Below are 21,164 nucleotides of genomic sequence, written 5' to 3'. Positions count from 1 at the left end.
CCACCATAATTTGCAAATAAATTCTTCAAAAATCGGACAATGTGATTTTCTGGATTTTTTTTTTCTCATTTTGTCTCTCATAGTTGAGGTATACTTATGATGAAAATTTCAGGCCTCTCTCATCTTTTTAAGTGGGAGAACTTGCACAATTGGTGGCTGACTAAATACTTTTTTGCCCCACTGTAGCTTCCACTACTCTTTCCCATAACTTCATGCTGTGGCTCATCAATTTTATCCCCCTGTAGTTACTACAGTCCTACACATCCCCCTTATTCTTAAATATCGGCACCAGTACACTTCTTCTCCACTCCTCAGTCATCACTTTCCAAGATTCCATTAAACAATCTGGTTAAAAACTCCTCTGCCATCTCTCCTAAACACCTCCATGCTTCCACAGGTATGTCATCTGGACCAACAGCCTTTCCATTCTTCATCCTCTTCATAGCTGTCCTTGCTTCCTCCTTGCTAATCCGTTGCACTTCCTGATTCACTATCTCCACATCATCCAGCCTCTTCTGTCTCTCATTCTCTTCATTCATCAGCCTCTTAAAGTACTTTTTCCATCTTCTCAAAAACATTCTCCTCACTTGTGAGTACATTTCTATCTTTATCCTTTATTACCCTAACCTGCTGCACATCTTTCCCAGCTCGGTCCCTCTGTCTAGCCCAGGGGTGTTGAACTCCGGTCCTGGTGGGCCAGAGTGGCTGCAGGTTTTCATTCTAACCCTTTTCCTAATCAGTGACCAGTTTTCACTGCTAATTAACATCTTTTCCCTTCGTTTTAAAAGCCCTCTTTTTAAGGATTCAGTCCTTTGAATTGATTCTTCATTAAATGGCAGCCAAACAGAAATGAGATGTGAAACGAGCCGACAGATGACCTGCTAAACTTGGGCTTCGAACTCCAACCAATTTCACCCCAATGAGTTTATTAATGAGAAGCTGATTCTTGCTGTTAATTAAACCCGTTTTTTAATTGTATGGCTCATTGTTGCTCTCATTCTGCCACAGCAAACATTTCCAAAACTGTTGTTTTTTCTGTTTTTTCTAAGAACACCATCAAAATGTTTTGGTGACCTGAGAGATCAACCTTACCTGAGAGACCATCACTTTTCTTAGTTTTCAGATATTGTGTGATAGGCACAGGTGAGCTGCTGATGTGGCGGCTTCTTTTGTGTCTCATTATTGTTTGGCTGCTAGTTAAGGAAAAAGAGACAACTAAGGAGCCTGATTTGAGTTCATTAAAATGAAGGCAAAAGAAGTTAATTAGCAGCAAAAACTGGTCATTAAGGAAGAAGATGGTTAGAATGAAAACCTGCGGCCCTCCAAGACTGGAGTTCGACACCCGTGGTCTAGCCAATCAGTACATGTCTTTTTCTCCCTCCTTAGTGTCCAACCTCTCATACAACTCATCATACGCCTTTTCTTTAGCCTTCGCCACCTCTCTCTTCACCTTGTGCCTTATCTATTTGTAGTCTTGTCTACTTTCTGCATCTCTCTGACTATCCCACTTCTTCTTTGCCATCCTCTTCCTCTGTATACTCTCCTGTATTTCCCCATTCCACCACCAGGTTTCCTTTTCCTCCTTCCTCTGTCCAGATGTGACGCCAAGCACCCTTCTTGCTGTTACCCTTACTGCTTCTGCTGTAGTTTCCCAGCTATCTGGTAACTCTTTACCACCATCCAATGCCTGTCTCACCTTCTCCCTAAACTCCACCTTGCAGTCTTCCTTTTTCAACTTCCACCATTTGATCCTTGGCTCCGCCCTCACTCTCTTCCTCTTCTTGATCTCCAACGTCATCCTACAGACCACCAACTCACTCCAAAAATCTTCTTTCTCATCCATTGCACACCAATTTCCAGCTTCATAATCATTACTCTGCCAGACGCTCTTTTCACCTCCAAAAAACTCTTGACATTCTGTTCCTTCAGAATAACTCCTACCCCATTTCTCCTCCTATCTCCACACCATGATAGAACAATTTAAATCCACCTCCAATCCACCTGGCCTTACTCCCCTTCCATTTAGTGTCTTGCATGCATAATATATCAACCTTCCTTCTCTCCATCATATCTGCTAACTCTCTCCCCTTACCAGTCATACTGCCAACATTCAAAGTTCCTACCCTTAGTTCCACTCTCTTTACCTTCCTCCACTCCTCCTCCTTCCGGACCCGTCTCCCACGTCTTCTTCTCCTTCTTCAGCCAACAGTAGCCCAGTTTATTCTAGCACCCTGTTGGCTAACAGTACTGATGGCGGTCGTTGTTAACCTGGGGCTTGACCGATCCGGTATGGAAATTTGTATTGTTTTCCACATATTGATTTGGCACAATTTTACACCGGATGCCCTTCCTGATGTAACTCTCCCCATTTATCCAGGCTTGGGACCGGCACAAATAAACACAGTGGTTTGTGCATCCCCTGTGGCTGGTTAAAAAAAGAACAAAACAGTAAAGGGCAAAAAAGAAAAACACTAAATTTATCTTCATCTAACACACACAAATGTGTACTTCCTTCATCAGTTATGTAGTATAACCAGTTTGTGATTTTTGAATTGACAAAAGCAAACATATAAACTGGACTACAACTCCTTAGTTAATTCATGGAGGAGTCCAATTAAAAGTAGACAGTTGATGTAATGAAAACCTGCAGCCATATTCAGAGCTTTTTAAGTTTTAAGTTTTAATGTTCGCTCCAGAATGCTACGTTTTAATCAAAGCCCATTCATTAGATCTATGAAAAGTGGTATATTTGACACAGTTTTGGTTGCCCTATGGACTGCTGGCCCAATTGGCTTCAGGTTTCTGCCTTGAATAGGATTCAGCTATCTGTGACCCTAAATTTGGATAAAGCAGGTGTAGAAAATGAATGGATTGAGAAGCCTTAGTGACAATGAAGAAGGAGGGGGTAGAGGTGTTAATACAAGGCCATTGGGTTGGAACTGACAGGATCAGTCTTCAAGAAGTTAATCTCAAAAAGGATTGGCTCTGTTTAAACCGGTTGGGAATATGAACTTTCCGTAGGTAAAAATCTGCAAGCCAGGCCTCAAATATGGTAAGAGTCAAAAAATGTGCAGTGAAGAAACAGAATTGAAACCTCATATGTTTTCACAGGGAAATGACCTTTGAGAGTCAGTGCTGGAAATTATTTCAGTCTCACTAAATTTGGCGTCTCAGTATGAAGGGGTTTATAACATAAGTCTCCCACAAGGTTTAGATGCCTCTTACAATTCAGACTGGATCAGACTTTAATGATTGGACAATGGACTACTATAAGAATTTCCAGTTTTGTTAGGAAAAGAGAAGGTTAGAGCATACTGACAGATTTATGCTCTTAAAGCAGTAGGATTAAACACAATGCAACATTTATTTTATTTTATTTTTTTTTGTATTAATTTTTATTGTAATCATTCCATACAAACACAATGCAACATTTAGAAGTGTTGGAAACTTGCATTAGCCTTGCAAGTGACTAAAAGGATGTCATAGTAGCTGATTACTGATGTCTGACAGGCTCACAATCCATTGAGTTCAAACTGGATCAGCTTCTTGGGAGGTTAAGGTTGCTGGCGTGGTAAACTTGAAATTTAAACTGCAAGATCCTAAGTTGTGGCAGGATGAGGCTGTAAAAGGTTAACACCTAAGAATTGGGATTTTATGTTTTTCTCCAGAGAAATGCCTCGGGTGGTAAAGACACAGCAATCAAAATTAGCCACACAGATAGTAAAGCTGTGGGATCATTACGTGGCAGAATTGGCCTCATGGCTGGTAAACTTTCAGATGCCTAAAGTCCAACAGGAAGTCCTCATGCTGTAACACACTGGCGCTGACATGCTAAGTATAGTCCAGATCCATAGCCCTTGAGGTAAAGGTGCAGATTACCAAACACTGCCTGGATCAGCTGCTTGAGAGGTTCAAGCGGTTGAATTCAGAGGACAACAAGGTTTGGTTTGCTTTACATTTAAACTGCAAGCCCCTGATATGATTAGACTCTTAAGTAATGCATTTACTGCCTCTGGTAAGAAGACGGAGAACAAAATTCAGACAAGGTTGGTCCTACAGAAGGTAAGACTGCAGGATGAGGAGATCTGACAAGATCATCCTTCCATCTGATAAATCCACACAACTGTAACAGGTTTCCTCTCTAAAGTCAAAATCTTATGGGGCTTTGATCCTCGCCAGCTTTGTATAGTTCAAATGTGCAGAACTAGATTTAAAACTGCAAAATACTGAGGTTTGACTGGGTTGGTTTCCTAGAAGACAAAGCGGTAGGGTACAAAAATCTGCCAGGGTCAGCCTTTCAAGAATTAAAGCTAGAGATTGATTACTGAAATCTGAAAGGATCAGATGCCAATAAATGTAATGTTCTGCAGCAATTATTCTAATTTGGTAAGGGAAGTCAAGCTGTAAATGGGTGAGGCCTGAACGAACAGGTCTTTCACAATGCAAATCTTACAGGATCAACCGCCAAGATGGTAATGTTCCGGAATAAAGAACCCTAAGCGCATTAGCCTCCAAAATAGCAATGTTGTGGAACACTAATTAAGATTTGAAACATATTTTCCAGATACATAGGAGGAGAGAGGAGAGGTTGGAAGCATTTACTGACTACAGCGTGTTGCCACACCCACCACATGACGAACCACCAGCTATATAACCCTAAAAAGAAATTAATAAAATACTGACACCTTTCCGGATCCATCTCCCAGGTCATATTGCTGTGGGACATTGAATCTGAAAAGAAACATGTCATCAAAATATTTAACCCCATTAGTAAAGTTATCAAGGTCTGAATGAACTGATGCCTTAGAAAGTAAAGTTGATAGATACCAACATCTGACAGCATCAACCTAACAGAAAGCAAAGTTCTGCATTAAAATGTTTGATAAGATCATATCCCGTACTTGCCATGTCATATTGCTATGGGACATCTATTGTGACCAGCTATGTAGAATCAAGATATGTAACCTAAGACATTAAATTGGAGGTTCTCATGGAAGGCAAAGCTATTAGATACCCAGATGTGACAGGATTAGCTTCCACTCTTAATACAGTAAACATGGAGGAAGCTGACCTTTGACAAGATCAGTCTCATAGTGGGAAATGTTGCTGGAAGCAGATCTGATAAAATCAGACAAACTTATTGGCTATCTATCTAGCTCTGAGTTTAAGGTAGAAACACATCTAGAGGACTAGAATTAGATGAAGTAGGCATTCTAGGTGGTATAGATACAGAAGACTCAATATGGAAAGGAAATGTTTTCCAGATCGTAATCTAATGTCAGATTCAATGAGACTCTCAGAGTGCCCAATAACTACAGCAGGGGATCTTAAACATTTTAATCAGAGTATCCAAATATGAAGACTGGTACCATATTGGAACACAAGAAGAGGATCATTACCATAATGGCAGCAGAGCCATTCACAGATAAATAACAATGTCTATATAATAAAAAAACAGTAAATGTTTTTGTTTCTACTCAATCATATATTTCACATGAACAAAAGTCTAAAAGCTAACAACTTTATTTACACAGAAATGTAAGAAAAATAAAGAGGGAGTCGGGAGTCTTATGAAAATGTCTAACTAAATATCGACACTAACACAACGTAAATAATTAATTAAATAAATGAATAACATCAATCAATCTATTCCTCTCCTCCAGCATCTCTGGTTAAGCTCAGTGTTATATGGAGTAGGCTGATGCTTCTGAATTTGACCTTCCACCAGGTGGTGAGTGGGCACCTGCTTTAGAGATTGGCATGAGTGTAGCTCAGGTCTGAAGACAATCATTTGGCCTGCCTATGCCAAGCTAATACTGTAAGTCCCTTTTCTTGAAGCAGCTGTAAATCCGGAAAGTTGGTGGTTTGAGTCCTGTTACTGCCAGTAGGGATTCTTCTCTTTTGGGCACATTAGCATAGCCCTTAACCTGCAATTGCTCCAGGGGTGCTGTACAATAGCTGACCTACACTCTGACCCCAAGGGGTATGTAGTAACTACATTTCATAGTACCTGTACAATGACGATAAAGTTGGGTCATTTGCTGTATATGTGGAGTGCTATAAAGTAGATATATCTAACACTCACACAGTCTGTTGTGAACTTGAGAGGTTCCAATCATGAAAGTCCCAAAAATACTCATAATGCCCATGGAAGGATAATAAAATATTTATTTTTTAGAAAATAAAAACTCTGTTAGTCAGTGAAGCTCCAAAGACACAGCACGGAATTCTTGAAAACATAAATTTAATCCAAAGTAAATATGTTGCAATCACAAATCCAGTAAATAAAACTTAAAAAACAGAACACAGAAATCAATAAATCCAAAATTCACAAATAATCAAAAGGCAAAATGCACAGGAGAATTGAACATGGCCAGAAGTGCATTCAGAATGACTCACAAGGGAATTATTCCGGCCTTTTCAGGGCTGAGGGCAGTGCCTTAATGTTAATGAACAGGTGGCTCCGCCAAGGACCACCCACACAGCACATGGAATATAAAAGAAGATGCACAAATACATAGGAACTAAATGATCAACAAGATTAACATAAACAACAGACATAAAAGGGAGCCAGGAGAGGAACCCTGGCTGAAACATGACACAAACAATATAGTTAACAGTAACTATAGAGTAGGTGAACCAAAATAATGAACACAAGAATTCCCATGATAATGTACTAAAGGTATAGTAGTAAGAACACCTGGGGTAAGAAGCTGATGGAGGATGGATTCCTCTAGTAGAAAGTAGCATGGTGGGCTGGCACCTGCTTTGGTGTAGCTCAGTTCTGAAGACAACTACAGTATTTGGCCTTCTTGTGCTGATCTAGTAACTCTCTTTGCTTGAAGCAGCTGTCCACATGCACATAAAGGCTGTACACGTGGGGCACTATAAAGTAGCTATGTAAAGTACAGGTATATTTCTACAGTAGTTAACGGAGTGCTTACATGCTCCTTTGTCCTGTGTTACTAATGGTGTTGATCCTTATCTAAAGTAGGTTGTGCACCACACTTTAATTTGATTAACACAATTGTTTTTTTTTGCTCCACACTATTTACATGATGACTCATTTTTTCCACTCTTCTCTTTGTGAAGTGCCAAGGCCATATGCTACAATTCTTATCTATGGGGAGAAGTCCATTTATTGTACCCTAATAGTCCAGTTAATGATACAAAGATAGTGAATACAGCGCAGGCCACTCATACACTCTTGTCCTGCCATGGAGAGCACCAGACTGGCTGAGTTCTGTGTCTTCTTGTTGTTTGCTACCTGCTGCAGTCAGGCAGTCCCAGGTAATGTCAGCTTATAATGAAGAGTAATCACAGGTAACCAGTTTTGTGACTGACCTTCATGGCAGTTGCTGAAATAGTATAAAAAGAAACGTAAGTTAGGAGGATAATCCAGGTGTATGTGTTTGTCTGATATTTTGAAAAACTACAATATGCATGGTTAAGCATTGGCAAAGTAGGTTATGAGACTTAAGATGAATTTTAGATGTTATATGTCATTTTCAGTATTCTAGTAACATTAGCAACACCATGACTGCTTTTTACTGAGGCCTTCTCTCTTCTTTTTCCTCAGCAAGTGAAGAAGACCCAGGTTACTGGAGATCATGGGCACAGAGCACACTCCTCAATGCTCTTCATCTTCATCGCAATGAAAATGTGGCTAAGAATATTGTCTTCTTTCTTGGAGATGGTACTTTCAATTTCACATCTCTTCTGCTTGTGGAAGATGCCATGTGAATGGGTGGCTTTGAACTGGCACTTTGTTTTCTGCTTGCTCTCCAGGTATGGGTATCACCACTATCACAGCAGCTCGCATTCTGAAAGGCCAGTTAGAGAACAAGAATGGCGAGCAGACAGTTTTGACATTTGAGGCCTTTCCTCATGTGGCCTTGTCCAAGGTGAGTGTCACAGCCAAACCCCCTCAAGGTGGGCAGCCACTTTTCTTGGTAACAGGTGCTAAACTGTCACTGTGGGGTTTGCTGATTTTATTACCTGCCTGGTAACTTTGAAATTGTTTTGTTTTTTGGTAAGTCTGCATTTGTCTCTTGTGGGGGGGTCTTGTTTGAGCATATGCTTGTCACAATGTCATATGAGTCTAATCATTTGTGCATTTCACTTTACTTGTGTAACATGTCTGTCATGTGGGAGTATGCATGTGCACACGTGTCATGTTACACTAATGCAGGATATTACACCACTCTATTGTCTTGAAGTGGGTACTTGTGAGATTTCAAATGTTTGTCGTGGTGGGTGCATCCCATGGTGACTTTTCTCTGGAATTCATTCAGGGCGACACCCCCTTCTTAGCCACCCACCTTCTCTGAGACAACAGTAGCTTCTGAACTCAAACTAAGGACCTTTGAATTCTAGACGTCACATGTTGAACCTCCAGCAGTTATGTGGTAGCAATGTTACCACAGCATGGAGCTGGAAAATCGAAAAAAAAGCAGCTACCAAGAGCCAAAGCAGTGCAGCAAAAGGAAAAAATAACACTAAAAATACTGACATATTGAAAACATCAAACTAATTAACATACTAAAAACAGAATCAAAAAAAATTAAGATGTGGACCTAAGTTGTGGACATGAGACGCATTCATTGAGCTTCCAAGGATAATTGCAGTGCAACTGGGGCAACAGTTGAAGAGCATGAAGGTTGCTAAAAGGGATCCACAAATGATCCCTCAGGTCCATGTCTATGCTGATGGACTAAATAAAGCACTTTTTAAACCTAATGTCACAAATCAGTAGTCTTCTGCACCTTATACTTCTGATCTCCTTCTACCTAGAATGTGGACAAAGGAGCTGTACTTTTAATTCAAGGGCTAGCATGCAGTGATGTGCACAGAACGTTTGGTGGGCATTGTCTCACAAAGGGGAGAAGGGGCAATTTATGAGACAGGATTTGTTATGTTTTAATTGTGGACACACATTAGTGCCTGCCTTTACTTCTATGTTTTTAATTCCACCGGGAATTTGGGTGTAACATCAAAGGTACTGGCAAAATTATTTGTCAAAGATTGTTGATTATTTCAGAATAATGGAAAAAGCACTTCACATCCTCAATTTACTAAAATCACTCTGTGAGAACTGTGACGTGCCAGAACTTTAGAAAATACCAATAATGACAAAGTGGGCTTTCAAAATATGAGCAGACTTTGCAAACAATTTTGTAATTTCTCTGAAGTTTCCCTTATTGACAGAATCTTCACTCTCATCATGTCCTCTGGTCGCTGACTCCTGACGTTGTATATAGTGGACACCATGTTCTTCCTCTCCCTTTCACTGTGTTTTGCCACCTGATGAAGTGCACCCTGAATATGTGCCACTCTCACCCTGCCAGCAGTACATATGCACTTCAATCAAGGGGTTCTTAAACTTTTTTTGATATGCAACCTTTTTTGTTTTTAAAATTTCTTGTGAACTACCAACAAAAAAGGTGATGTCTCAAGTGTCACTTTCTTTAACATTGAACTACATGAAGTAAAAAAACAAAAAATCACCCTATCTTACTGTAGGATTTATAATAAATGTGACCAATTGGCTGCAGATTTGTCACAGTGGATCTCTTGCAGACCAACACTGACCAACTTTGCAAATACAATGCAGTGTCTCTCATTATCTCTCAGTCAAGTCAGTCCATTCTACTACTGTATATCACAAATAAAGGACTTCTTGTTACTCAACTTCTCAATCAAAATGTAGCATTGCTCTACTTTCCTGTTTAATTTCCAGCCATCTCTCTCTTATAAAAACTTAAAGAATAAGATTTCTCCAAATTTCTGTTCGCAAAGTTTACCTTGCCCATCCATCCATAGTCCACTGACTACTACTGCAGTCTCCGAGAGTCCAAAGTGGATTATTGTGATATAAAAAATAGGATTATTTACAAATTACAAAATGTAGTTTTATAAATTACAAAAAGCATCAATACACTAACCTTACTTGAACAATTTTTGACAGCTGTCGTCTTTACAAATCCACTAAGCTTCTAGGAGATCAAACCCCAAAGTGCAAGCAGTTCAGTGATTAATTTACAAGAACAGCCAATCAGATACATTTAGTATCAACGATTGGTAGTTTACTTCAGGAACTAATTAATGATGATGTGTATAAAGGCCTGCTGACCAATGAACGTTCGCAGATTTCTTGTATTTCTTAAAGCGTGAGCGGTTTTCTCCAGAGAAATCCGCTGAAGCTGGTGGTCTCCATGCTTTAATTGGTGTGTCTGTTGTGAGACTTGCCCGGACACCATCAGACAGACACCGCATCTTTATAAAACTCTCGTTTATTTTTCCAATACCAACACACACAGTCCCGCACAATATGCTGTGCTTCTTGCCCCAATCACCTTTACACCGGGCCTTTCTCTCTCTGTCCCTGGGCCGCCTTTTCCTCTCTCCACGGGAGCTTTGTCCTGCTCCCACTCCCGACTCCAGCTCACTGATTGGAGGGAGGTGGCCCCTTTTATTCTTACCCGGATGAGCTCCAGGTGCTCTGCCTGACGACACTTCCTGGTGTGGCGGAAGTGTCAGGAGAGCACCCGGAAGCACTCCGGGTGGCGGAAGTAAATGTGTCCCGGGCTCCATGAGGCTCGGGGCGCCCCCTGGCGGTGGGCACGGGCCCCAACGGGCGTGAGCCTCCCTGCTCCCTTTCCATGGCCCTCTTCTGATCCAGGGCTGTTGCCCCCTCGTGGCCCAGAGGACTAATGCGCCACCTCTCGGTCCTTCCATGTGTCCCAGCCGGGTCTGACTCCCAGCCTCCTGCGACACTGTTTACATCAGATAAACAAGTTGCAGCTTTGCTTCTTTACTAAGAATTTCTCTTGCTGTTTGCTTGTTAAACAACTAAATTACAAAAGTGATAAAAAAAGTGTCCCAGTGTAGTAATGTCCAATTTAAAGACCTTCCTTTATTTCTATATGGAATGGTAAACTGTAGCCTACTTAGGTTTAACAAGGCCTATTTTCTCCATTTCTAACACCAAAAAACATGCATTGCTAATGGGAGAAAATGGCATCGAGCCAATGAAGGGAAAGAGCCACCATCACCTCCCATTAGTTCACGTCTCTGCCAGTGTGTATGCATGTTTTACTTTAGAGGTATGAAAAGACAGTTGTATTCAACTGGTATGTAACTGGGTCAACACATTTAAGGATGGATAAAACTTGGAGGAATGTGGTAAGCCATTCCTTCTATCAACTACAGCTTTGTGGTTCAACACAATTTATGGTCTGCAAACTATTTAGCAGAAATAGGAAATGAGGAACTCACCAAAGTTATGTCAACAGAGACACTCAAATGGTGACATTTTTGTCACTGAGCTATATGGATTAACCAAACTTCCATTCTGTACACTATAGTAACTGCAATAACTGCCACTTATTTAAAGAACATCTTCGCCCAAATACTATTAAATAATGCAAAAGAGAGTAGTGGAACTTAATATTAAATATTAAAGTAGAAAATACAAAATGCTGAGCAGCTCAACAAATATATGAACAATTATATAAACAAATAGGCAGACATATTGGAGAGCAGTTCAATGCACTAAATTACAATAAGTTCGGAGTCTTTGTTGAAATTTCCAGAAAAGTAGTCAGATGTAGACTGGGGAAGTTCATCTCATTGTAGTAGCTAATCCAGAGATGCTGTACAGAGACTGTACAGTACATCATTAAAATATTTAAATTTTCTGATTAACCATTTCAATTTGCAAACCTGTGCAGTTTGTGACCAAAATATGGCCAATTTGACATAAGGCCAAATGGCCAGTCCCAATTAGAGCCATACATCAACACATGGCTGACAAATTTTGTTTTAACCTCATAAAAAATTATTTGCATCTTTTTTGATGCTATTTCTTTTTTCTGTGGATGCCTCCATTTTTTCATACAGTTGCCACAACATTGCTCTGGAAAACAAGTGGGAAGTGCATAGTGCATGATGTTACCAATGCAATGGTATAAAGTTCAGTACCGTGCTCATCCTGATCATTCGAGATGCAGATTCTAAAAACACTTGGCATGAGTTTCATTGTTCTTTTGCTTTGTTTCCAGAATTATTTTGCTTCATTTTCCCAAATACAATTTTGGTTTAGTATTTTGGCCTCATTACTTGTTTGGTTCAGTTGATACTCTGGTTATGAACTTTGGCCCATTATTTCAACTACATTTTCGTCTTCTTCTCCCTATACAAATGAAAGCTACTTCACTGCATACAAAGCAGAACACCAGAATCAAAGAGTAAGTTGAAGACAAAGGTCTGAGGTAATTTAGTAAATCCATGGAATTTACAAATTTCTCTAAAAAAATGACAACTAACTCACTGGCATTGGGAAATTTCTTGAAGGAATAAATTGTGGACTGAGAAGTGTGCTTCTAAGATCAGCATACCTCTTACAACAATGGTAGTATATTCTTGTGACAAAAGCACATGTTTTCTCTGTCTTTAAGGATTACATGCAATCGCCTTTCCAGATCACACATTTGACACTTTTGAAGGTATTTGGACTGCAGTCACTACTAAAACAATGTCTTCAATATTATCTAAAGTGAGGGCAAACTTTTCAGAAAATATGGTGCCAAACCAATCTTTTCAAAAGTCTCAGTCTCTGAACATGACCAATTAATATGGAGATTATGTTGCTTAAGATGAGGAAACAATAAAATTAATTGAGGGGTAAAACTCTTAATGATAAAAAAGCCAGGTGTTTGAAATTATTTGAATGTGTAAGAGAGGTATGGTAAATGCTAATAATCCATTTCCAATGGAATCCCCATCAACAGAAAAGCACTTTAGGGTAAATTTCAATGAGATTTTGGATACCTTCATTTGAATGAGAAGCACAAAACTAATGAAAACTTTCACTTCCCTGCTTTCATGTTGTTATTTTTCTTTTGTGCTATGCTTATATGTTTTCTGCAACATAATTTTTTTTTTTGTTTTTGTGTGTACTGTACTATCATTTTGTGGTAGCATTTCTATCATATGGGCGGCACGGTGGTGCAGTGGTAGTTCTGCTGCCTCGTAGTAAGAAGACCTGGGTTCGCTTCCAGGGTCCTCCCTGCGTGGAGTTTGCATGTTCTCCCCGTATCTGCGTGGGTTTCCTCCGGACGCTCCTGTTTCCTCCCACAGTCCAAAGACATGCAGGTTAGGTGGATTGGCGATTCTAAATTTGGCTTGGTGTGTGTGTGTGTGTGTGTGTCCTGCGGTGTTTTGGCACCCTGCCCAGGATTGGTTCCTGCCTTGTGCCCTGTGTTGGCTGGGATTGGCTCCAGCAGACCCCCGTGACCCTGTGTTCGGATTCAGTGGGTTGGAAAATTGATGGATGGATGGATTTCTATTATACAACGAATAGCTGTTACGGGATATGGTTTCACTGGTGCAAAAACATATACGCCAATAGCACAGTATTCTACTTGTCCACAATTGTGCATACTTTCTAAAAATGTTTTAAATTGGTTTTGTCTTTTAGACTATGACTTAGTGTTTTTTTTTCTGTGGTTTGAATATTTGGCAACTAGTAAGTATTGCCCTCTATTTGTTTTTGACCACAATTTTATTAAATCATTTTCTGATTATTAAATAAAACATTTATTTTTCCTGCCATTTTCCACCATGGTGTAACAGGGTTGGCTTTTCCGTTTTCTGCAGCTTAGGTTAATGCTGCCACCATATGTCTGGGTCCCCCACAATAAAAAGACAATTTCTCTAAAATTCATCTTTTACCTTCTTTTATAGTCAACTTGGTTTTATCCATTTCCATGGATACCAGAACATCTTTTGGCTCTTTGACAGGTTTGGGAGTAATAGGCCAGGTCAGCTTGCTTTCTAACTTATATCTGGACAGTCTTGCCTCCAGTTTTACAGTTAAATGGACTACTTTTTCAAGCACATCATGACTGGCAAGCTCATTGTGGAGTTCCCCTGAAACCCCTTTTTGAAGAGAGAAAAGAAAATGGACTCCATCTAACCCACAATGGCAGTATAGATTTTGATTTTTAACTGTGTAGTCAGTAATGCACATGTTACCCTGGCACCATTCCAAAAGTTTATTAATGGCTACACCTCTTCTCTCAGGCTGGTCAAATATGTCTCCAGATTTCGAAGAAATTCCTCCAAACTAAAACAGTAGGGGTTCTGGGAATCATAGAGGCTCATTGCAAAGGCTTCTTGCTTAAGAGAAAAATAATAAATGGCACCCCAGATCAGTCTGTTTGATACCTCTGTGGCTGCTGGTTCAAGACAAACCTACATTGATTCAAGAAATCTCTTCACCTTTTATGGTCTCCTTCAAACCAACTGGAATGAGGAATAGCAGGTTCTTTTGAACAGCCACTAGCCTAAGGAATATGGTTTGTGAAATTAATCTCTGCTGAAAATTCATAAACTCCAGTACCATTTGTAGAAGTAATGCTATGTGATTCATATCCTGTTTTGTAAGGCTATTTGAACTTTATGATCCTCCCTGATCTCAAAAATAAAAAAAGCTCTCTTCCTCTCGGGGTCACTCATTTTTATTGGTCCATGTTTGTATTCAGCCAGAGCTGGAAATATGTAAGCCACAATGCCAAAACTGTTAACAAGGGGTTTGAGAAGGGAGCATAGACCTAACCAAAATGTGGTCTGAGGCAGAAACACCCTGATAAACACCAAGATGCAAAAACTCAAAACTTTAAGCAAAAGTCACAGTCAATTTTCATATACGTTCTAAATAATTTAGACCTATCCACACACACTGCAAAAATGTCTTTTTTAACAAGAAATGTGAATAGTAGTGCAGCCCTGCCATCATCTTAAACAGTGGCCCTATGATGAACTCCAGAATTCATGTAAGAGTAACCAGTTATCATTACTAACAAAAATTTGGCTGCAGTGGAGAACAACCCAAAATGACAGTGGCCTAAAACTGTGCACATGATAGCAATATGTGAATATATTGCTATGAGAATGTGAAGCAAATAGTGGCAGCCACTTAAACAATTTCTCACCAGTGACATGTGAGCATTTACCTGTAGCATGATAAATGAAAGATGGGTAAGTATGTTTAACCTATGTGTGTCTGTCATGTGGTGAGTGTGACTCAAGTATCACATGTGGCTGATGTGTTTGTCTCCCGATGGGTGAGAGTGTCTTTTTCTGTCACATATTTCAAACATTTTCTAGGTAAAGTCTGGTTGTTTCTTATGCCCCACACATGGGTGAACATTAGCTCTTTGTGTATTTGAGTGAATTAACTGATAATTAGCATGTGGACATATGTAACAGAGGCATTTTGTGATAATGTGCTGTACATTTTCATTCAAGACATACAACACAGATTTCCAAATCTCGGACAGTGCAAGCACTGCCACGGCAATTCTTTGCGGTGTGAAGACAAACATGAACATCGTGGGCATCAGTGCAGCAGGGCGCAATGGGGTCTGCCACTCACAGAAGGGCAATGAGGTCACATCCATCCTCAAATGGGCCAAAGATGAAGGTGAGATAGACACTTCTCTTGATTGTTGTCTGGTATTTTCAATGGCCAGACTTCACTTTCATCACATCATTTCTCCATTCAGTTCTGATGTATCATGATCTTAAACTGAAGAGAATTACTCTTATCTGGTGCTGTGTGTCTAGTTTTGCTGGTAAAACCTTATAGACACAGACATCCTTATAGAACTCATCATGGCTCTGAATGAAACCTAGCCATTTATGGTGAGTTCATATGTAGCAGGAAGAACCTGGAATTTCCCTTTCACACATGATGGACCCACAGCCTTTGAGTATTTTTGGAAAAATACCAGTAGCACCTGTCTATTATCACTTGATTCACTTCATAGCTTTTCCAGTTAGCACTAGGCACACCAAACCAACTTTGGAGTGGAGTGGTCAGTCTATTGTAGAGCCTATGCACAAAGGGCAACTTTAGAGCTACTTTTTACTACAAACAAAATATTACTCAAGTTAAATTAGTATCTCCCAAAACAAAGGCAGATATTCAAGTTGTTTGTTAAGAAGAAAATAAAAAAACGGCAGCCAAAAGGGTGACCAATAATAGCCTTTATTAAAAAGCACAGTGCACCATTTTTGGAAGTGGCCATTCTGGTTGTAAATAACAATCTTGTCTTGCCTAGCTTCCAATTGCCTGCATAGAAAGAAATGAAAAGTTGATATTGGGAAACATCACAAAGACCTTACCTTGATAGTGACCAGAACCAAAGGGCAAGATAACCATCTGTGTTTTCTAACTATCCGTCACTGATGATAAATTGCTCAGACACCTTCCCTGTCTGTTTCTATATTGATCCACCTCCTAGATCAGGATCAAATCCTGCTAATAAGATGGGAACTGAAGGTGCATGAAATGCTAGCATCATGTCTGTTGAACCCTTTTTCTATTTATTATAAGGCAGAATGTTTAAATTAAAACAGCTATGTCTTAGTAAGCTTTGTATACAAGACTTTAACCCAGGATTAAAGACAAAATGAAAACTATTCACTACTAGCTCTGACAGAGATGATTGTTCTTGGGGATGATTGCTTCTTTATAGACTGACATGTGGAACACCATGGTCCCAAGAAAGAAGATAGCATTCTAACTGAAGTGTTGACCTTAATCCAAAACTCCTCCAATGCAACACTATACTGTATATCCTAGACTAAGGGATTAGATGAGTTGGCCTAACTGCTGCTGAGACCCCCTGCTCTGTCTGTCACTCTAACTTTGTGTCTGTCCACTTGTCGTTGGACCTTTCAGGGTTGTTCAGACTGTTTTACATACATATTTTGGTGTTTTCTGTAGGGAAGTCAGTTGGAATTGTGACTACAACACGAGTCCAGCATGGTACACCAGCTGCTGCCTATGCACACAGTGCCAGCAGGAAGTGGTACTCAGACTCGGATATGCCCAGCAGTGCCAAGAAGGATGGCTGCAAGGACATTGCATACCAGCTCGTTTTCAACATGGACATTGATGTGAGTTTAAGGTTTTGAAGAGCAACTGGTGAGGTAGGACAAATCCAACAAATTCTGATTTTCCACAGCATAGTGTAGTGTGGTTAGTACTTTTGTAAGGTGTGTGGAATGGTGCAAATTCCCGCTATTTTACACTAAGCTGGAAGGGAAACTTTCCATTCCTGTCCTGTCTTTTAGGTGGTCATTGGAGGTGGTCGTAAATACATGACGCCCAGAGGCACTAGAGACCCTGAGTATCCAAATGATCTGAAATCTCGTGGAAAGAGGGATGACAAGCTGGATCTCATAGCAGAATGGCAGATGAGAAGAGCAGGACAGGTAGGTACAGCAGTAACCATTAACTGTAAAACATTGAGAGGCATAGTGAAGGTTGGGACACAAGGAAGAAGGCCCCAAAATGCTGTTGCATCAGCATCTAAGTGTAGAGGAGAGGGCATTGACATATGGGACATCATAAGGAAGTTTGTCTCTGGGAACACTGGTAACAGGAGGAGAAGGAGCCTTATCCTTTGAGAACATTGGGAGATGGGAGGGCAGACTTTTGTCTCTTGGGTAAACTGGAATGGAGATATCTGGGACATAATACAAACCAGCATATGAAGACTTTAACAGGTGTAATGTAGGTTATGTTGATATATACACAGGCTGCTTACTATGTATGGAACAAGGAGGATTTTGACCGTGTAGATGTCAATGGCACAGATGCTCTCCTTGGTAAGTGGTACTCCTATGAGCGGCACCATGAAATGCCTGTGAGTATACATGTTTCCTAATAGCTTATAGCTGCCTGTTTCATTTTACTCTAACTGACAAAGAATACTATGCTTCACCGCCCTCATGAAGGTCTCTATCTTATGAATGACCTGCCTATGCTACTTCAAGAAAAGGATATGAAGTAAAAATTAAGCATGCACCAGGATGCTGTCCTCATCCTCCTCTGTGTCCCACACTTGTCTTCCTTATAGCCCTGTTTGAACCTGGAGACCTGAGGTATGAACTGGAGAGGGATTCCACCATGGACCCATCCCTCCCAGAGATGACAAAGAAGGCCATTTCCATCCTTCAGAAAAATCCCAAGGGCTTCTTCTTGCTGGTTGAAGGTAAGGATTCACAAAAACATAATTCCATATAGTGCCGGAATGTATGCTGAGTAGTAATTAGATATTTTCAGTGGTAATTTCTGGGCTCCACCTCCTGGAGAAACCCCTGGGTTTACCCACACAAGAAAGTTGTACAGACTTCATGTAAACAGTTTCCAGGGTTGAATTAGAATGTAAGTCTTTGTAGCTGTGAAGCAAGCAGTGCTTCCATGCTGTCTGGGAGTTTGACTCTTTTCACTTTGATATTCAAAGGAAAGAATTTAGTTTTTATATTTGGTTTCCAAGGCCAGAGTCTGGAGTTTCATCTAAATAAGTCAGTAAGACAGTCATACAAGAACTGGAAAAATGATGAAGTATGAAAGTGAGGTTTAAAGACTGATAATAGTAAAAAGATTTTTGAGAAGTTAGCATCAATTCAGCTCAGATTAAGGACACAGTCAAGAACATTTTATAGGCCAATGCGCATCTTCTGGTAAGGTTTAGTTCTTTAATATAAAGCTTACATTAAATTAACTGAGTTATTTACAGAAGTTTAGAAGAGAACAATAAACTGCTATGCTGATATTTCCCAGACAAATCAGTAAAATATTAGTAGTATCAGCTGTTTTTAAGTATTAAATCTTTGAAATTCCTCTTAGAGTGACTGCATCATTTTTCAAACCCTTGTCACATTGCACCATTTTATCGTTATGACTGGAGAGTCATCCCTTTCCATAAGTGTATCCTCACTGATTTTATTAATATCTTATTGTAGAGTTAGTACATGATAACCTGATATGCTGTTTCCTTATTTTGGTAATCTATAATCACTGGGATATGACAATTGATTTTTCCCCATGCACTTTAATGCCATATGAGAGAACACCAAATATAGCTGTTAATGGATTATAAGAGATTGTGACACCAACACTATCTGAGAAGTATGTTAAGATGTTTCTCCAAAATTACAGTATATTAGTTTAGTGCATTACCAAAATATATGGCCTGGTGATGCTAGAGCTAGATGGCAGCACCTGTAGGTTGGGTTTTGCCCTGGATACATTGTGGACAATTTTAAGTGAGATAAATGTGATTGATGAAAGACCTTTAGTTGAATTATGGAATGCTTGGCGCATATAGAGCTGGAATTTAATCTATAGAAAGCTGAGTTCTGCTCCTTTTCTAAGATGCCCACTGTTCCCTAAGATCATTGAAGAATAAGTTGTTTGAAATATTTTTGTATATTATTGAAATGCTGTCTGAGTCTTCATCATGACTAACTGGTATCACCTATGGGTGTGAGATGTGGATAGTTGAGTAGGTTTCTTTTAACAAAACTATTGATTTCTATGTAGTAAAAAAGTGTATAGCTAGAAAATTAAACTTAAGGTGTAGTTGTTCATAAGATGCAAATAATTTGTCTATATAAAGATCTCTAAGTGTTTTAATCCCTAGCACTTCCATAAGTTAAACACTGAGTAAGTTTGAGAAAGTGGAAAAAGTGATTATCATGTGTAGGAGCAAGAGAGAAGAGCTTCTCTGCCTAGAGATGCATCCTGCATTGGTTCCAAGTAATTTCTGGACGACTGGATTGCTGGTAAAGTGATAATAATCAGTATTCAATGGAGTATAGAGCAGGACATATGAAGTGTTAAACCAAGATTTGTTTTCCACTGTAAGCCAGGCTGTTGTAAATTCATGAATTTTTGAAAATTTCCATGATTCTGTTGTCTGTATACAGTATTTGCTGTCCAGTCATAAAATTGAAAGTTAGGTTGTGTTTTGCTACCCTTTAGTCTTAATCTTTGTAGAGTCAGCTTTTGCATATATGACTGTTTTGAATTTCAGATGAATGATATCATGGTTGAGTCTAATCTCATTTAGAATCATTTTCTGTTGTATATAGGGATAAACTAAAATATATAGAGAGGCTTGGGGGGATGTTCATATTGACTGTATTAATTCTCCCTGCTAAAGTGAGATTAAGGGTGGACAATTTGATAAAATCCTGTGTGATTTTTCTCACAGTACTTCCAGAATTGTATTGGAAAAAAAAACTTAATATTTACATGTAATGGTTATCCCCAGATATTTAAACTGCTTTGATGATGTGAATGAATAGCTACCTAATCTGGTATGATGAGGTAGAGAATTAATTGGGAAAAGCATCCAGTGAATAAAATTAATTTTGACCCTGGAGATCTTATGAAATTCTCCTAACATGTTTGAGACTAATGGTAGACATCATTGTGACTCTGATATATAAAGCACTAGATTGTCTGCATATATTTTCTGGTCAGGTCCTTCTCTAATAATCCTCCTTATCCCCGGTTTCTTCTGGAGAAACAGATAGTGGACACCCTTGTCAAGCACTACGTGCTAATTTCAAATAATCTGTTTTTGTGTTTTTACCATGGATTGAGGCTTCTAAACTAGAATAAAGTAATTTAATCTATGTGGGTCTGTGAATCTGAATAGTGAACCCATTTGACTCCATCCAAGGCATTTTCTGCATTCGAGATTCTAAGACTTCTCTTGAGTCAGATTTTGTGGGTGAGTAAATTACATCAAACAGGTACCATAGGTCTGAAGCAGAGTGGCTGCCTTTAATAAATGCTGTTTGGTCTTGTAATATTACTGAGGCAAACACTTACTCAATCCCTCTAGCTATGATTTTTTGCTAGTATCATAACACTGTTATTCAAGAATGAAACTGGTCTTTTTTTTTTTTTTCTTTTTGTTTTTGGAGAAATACTAAAGTCTATTTTATCTAGCTTTTATAAACATTGTTAATAATAGTGGAATGTAGTTAAAAAATATTTATAAAATTCCACCTGGTAGCCATCTGGGCCTGTAGCTTTCCCACTTTGGAGTGAGTTTATGGCATTCCACAATTTTAAAAGTGTTAAAAGGTTTACCAACTGCACTACGATTATATCAAGCTGTGGTATTTTGTCTCATCTTCTTTACACTGAGAGGAATGTAGACAGATAGATAGAACTTAATGTAAGGAATTATAGTACTCCTTAAAAGTGAAATTTATTTCTTTATCATCCTTGGTTTTACTTCCAATTGTATTGGTAATTTTTATTATTGCATGGTGAACTTCTTGCTTAT

General features: G+C 39.3%; 1 protein-coding gene across 1 annotated transcript in view; it reads left to right on the top strand.

Annotated features, from left to right (window-relative positions):
• The first annotated feature begins 7,160 nt into the window (after nucleotides 1-7,160).
• The window catches only part of alp3 (alkaline phosphatase 3), a 35,974-nt gene continuing 21,970 nt past the window's right edge, over nucleotides 7,161-21,164 (top strand). The window contains exons 1-8 of the mRNA XM_051922732.1: nucleotides 7,161-7,290; nucleotides 7,580-7,696; nucleotides 7,789-7,904; nucleotides 15,313-15,487; nucleotides 16,796-16,968; nucleotides 17,146-17,286; nucleotides 17,613-17,682; nucleotides 17,934-18,068. Of these exons, the coding sequence (XP_051778692.1) occupies nucleotides 7,218-7,290; nucleotides 7,580-7,696; nucleotides 7,789-7,904; nucleotides 15,313-15,487; nucleotides 16,796-16,968; nucleotides 17,146-17,286; nucleotides 17,613-17,682; nucleotides 17,934-18,068 (1,000 nt within the window). The 5' untranslated portion in view covers nucleotides 7,161-7,217. The remainder of the gene's footprint in view (nucleotides 7,291-7,579; nucleotides 7,697-7,788; nucleotides 7,905-15,312; nucleotides 15,488-16,795; nucleotides 16,969-17,145; nucleotides 17,287-17,612; nucleotides 17,683-17,933; nucleotides 18,069-21,164) is intronic.

Source organism: Erpetoichthys calabaricus, chromosome 2 (assembly GCF_900747795.2).
Source record: "Erpetoichthys calabaricus chromosome 2, fErpCal1.3, whole genome shotgun sequence".
In the NCBI taxonomy this organism is placed as follows: domain Eukaryota; kingdom Metazoa; phylum Chordata; class Cladistia; order Polypteriformes; family Polypteridae; genus Erpetoichthys; species Erpetoichthys calabaricus.
This window is presented reverse-complemented; position numbering and strand designations above follow the sequence as displayed.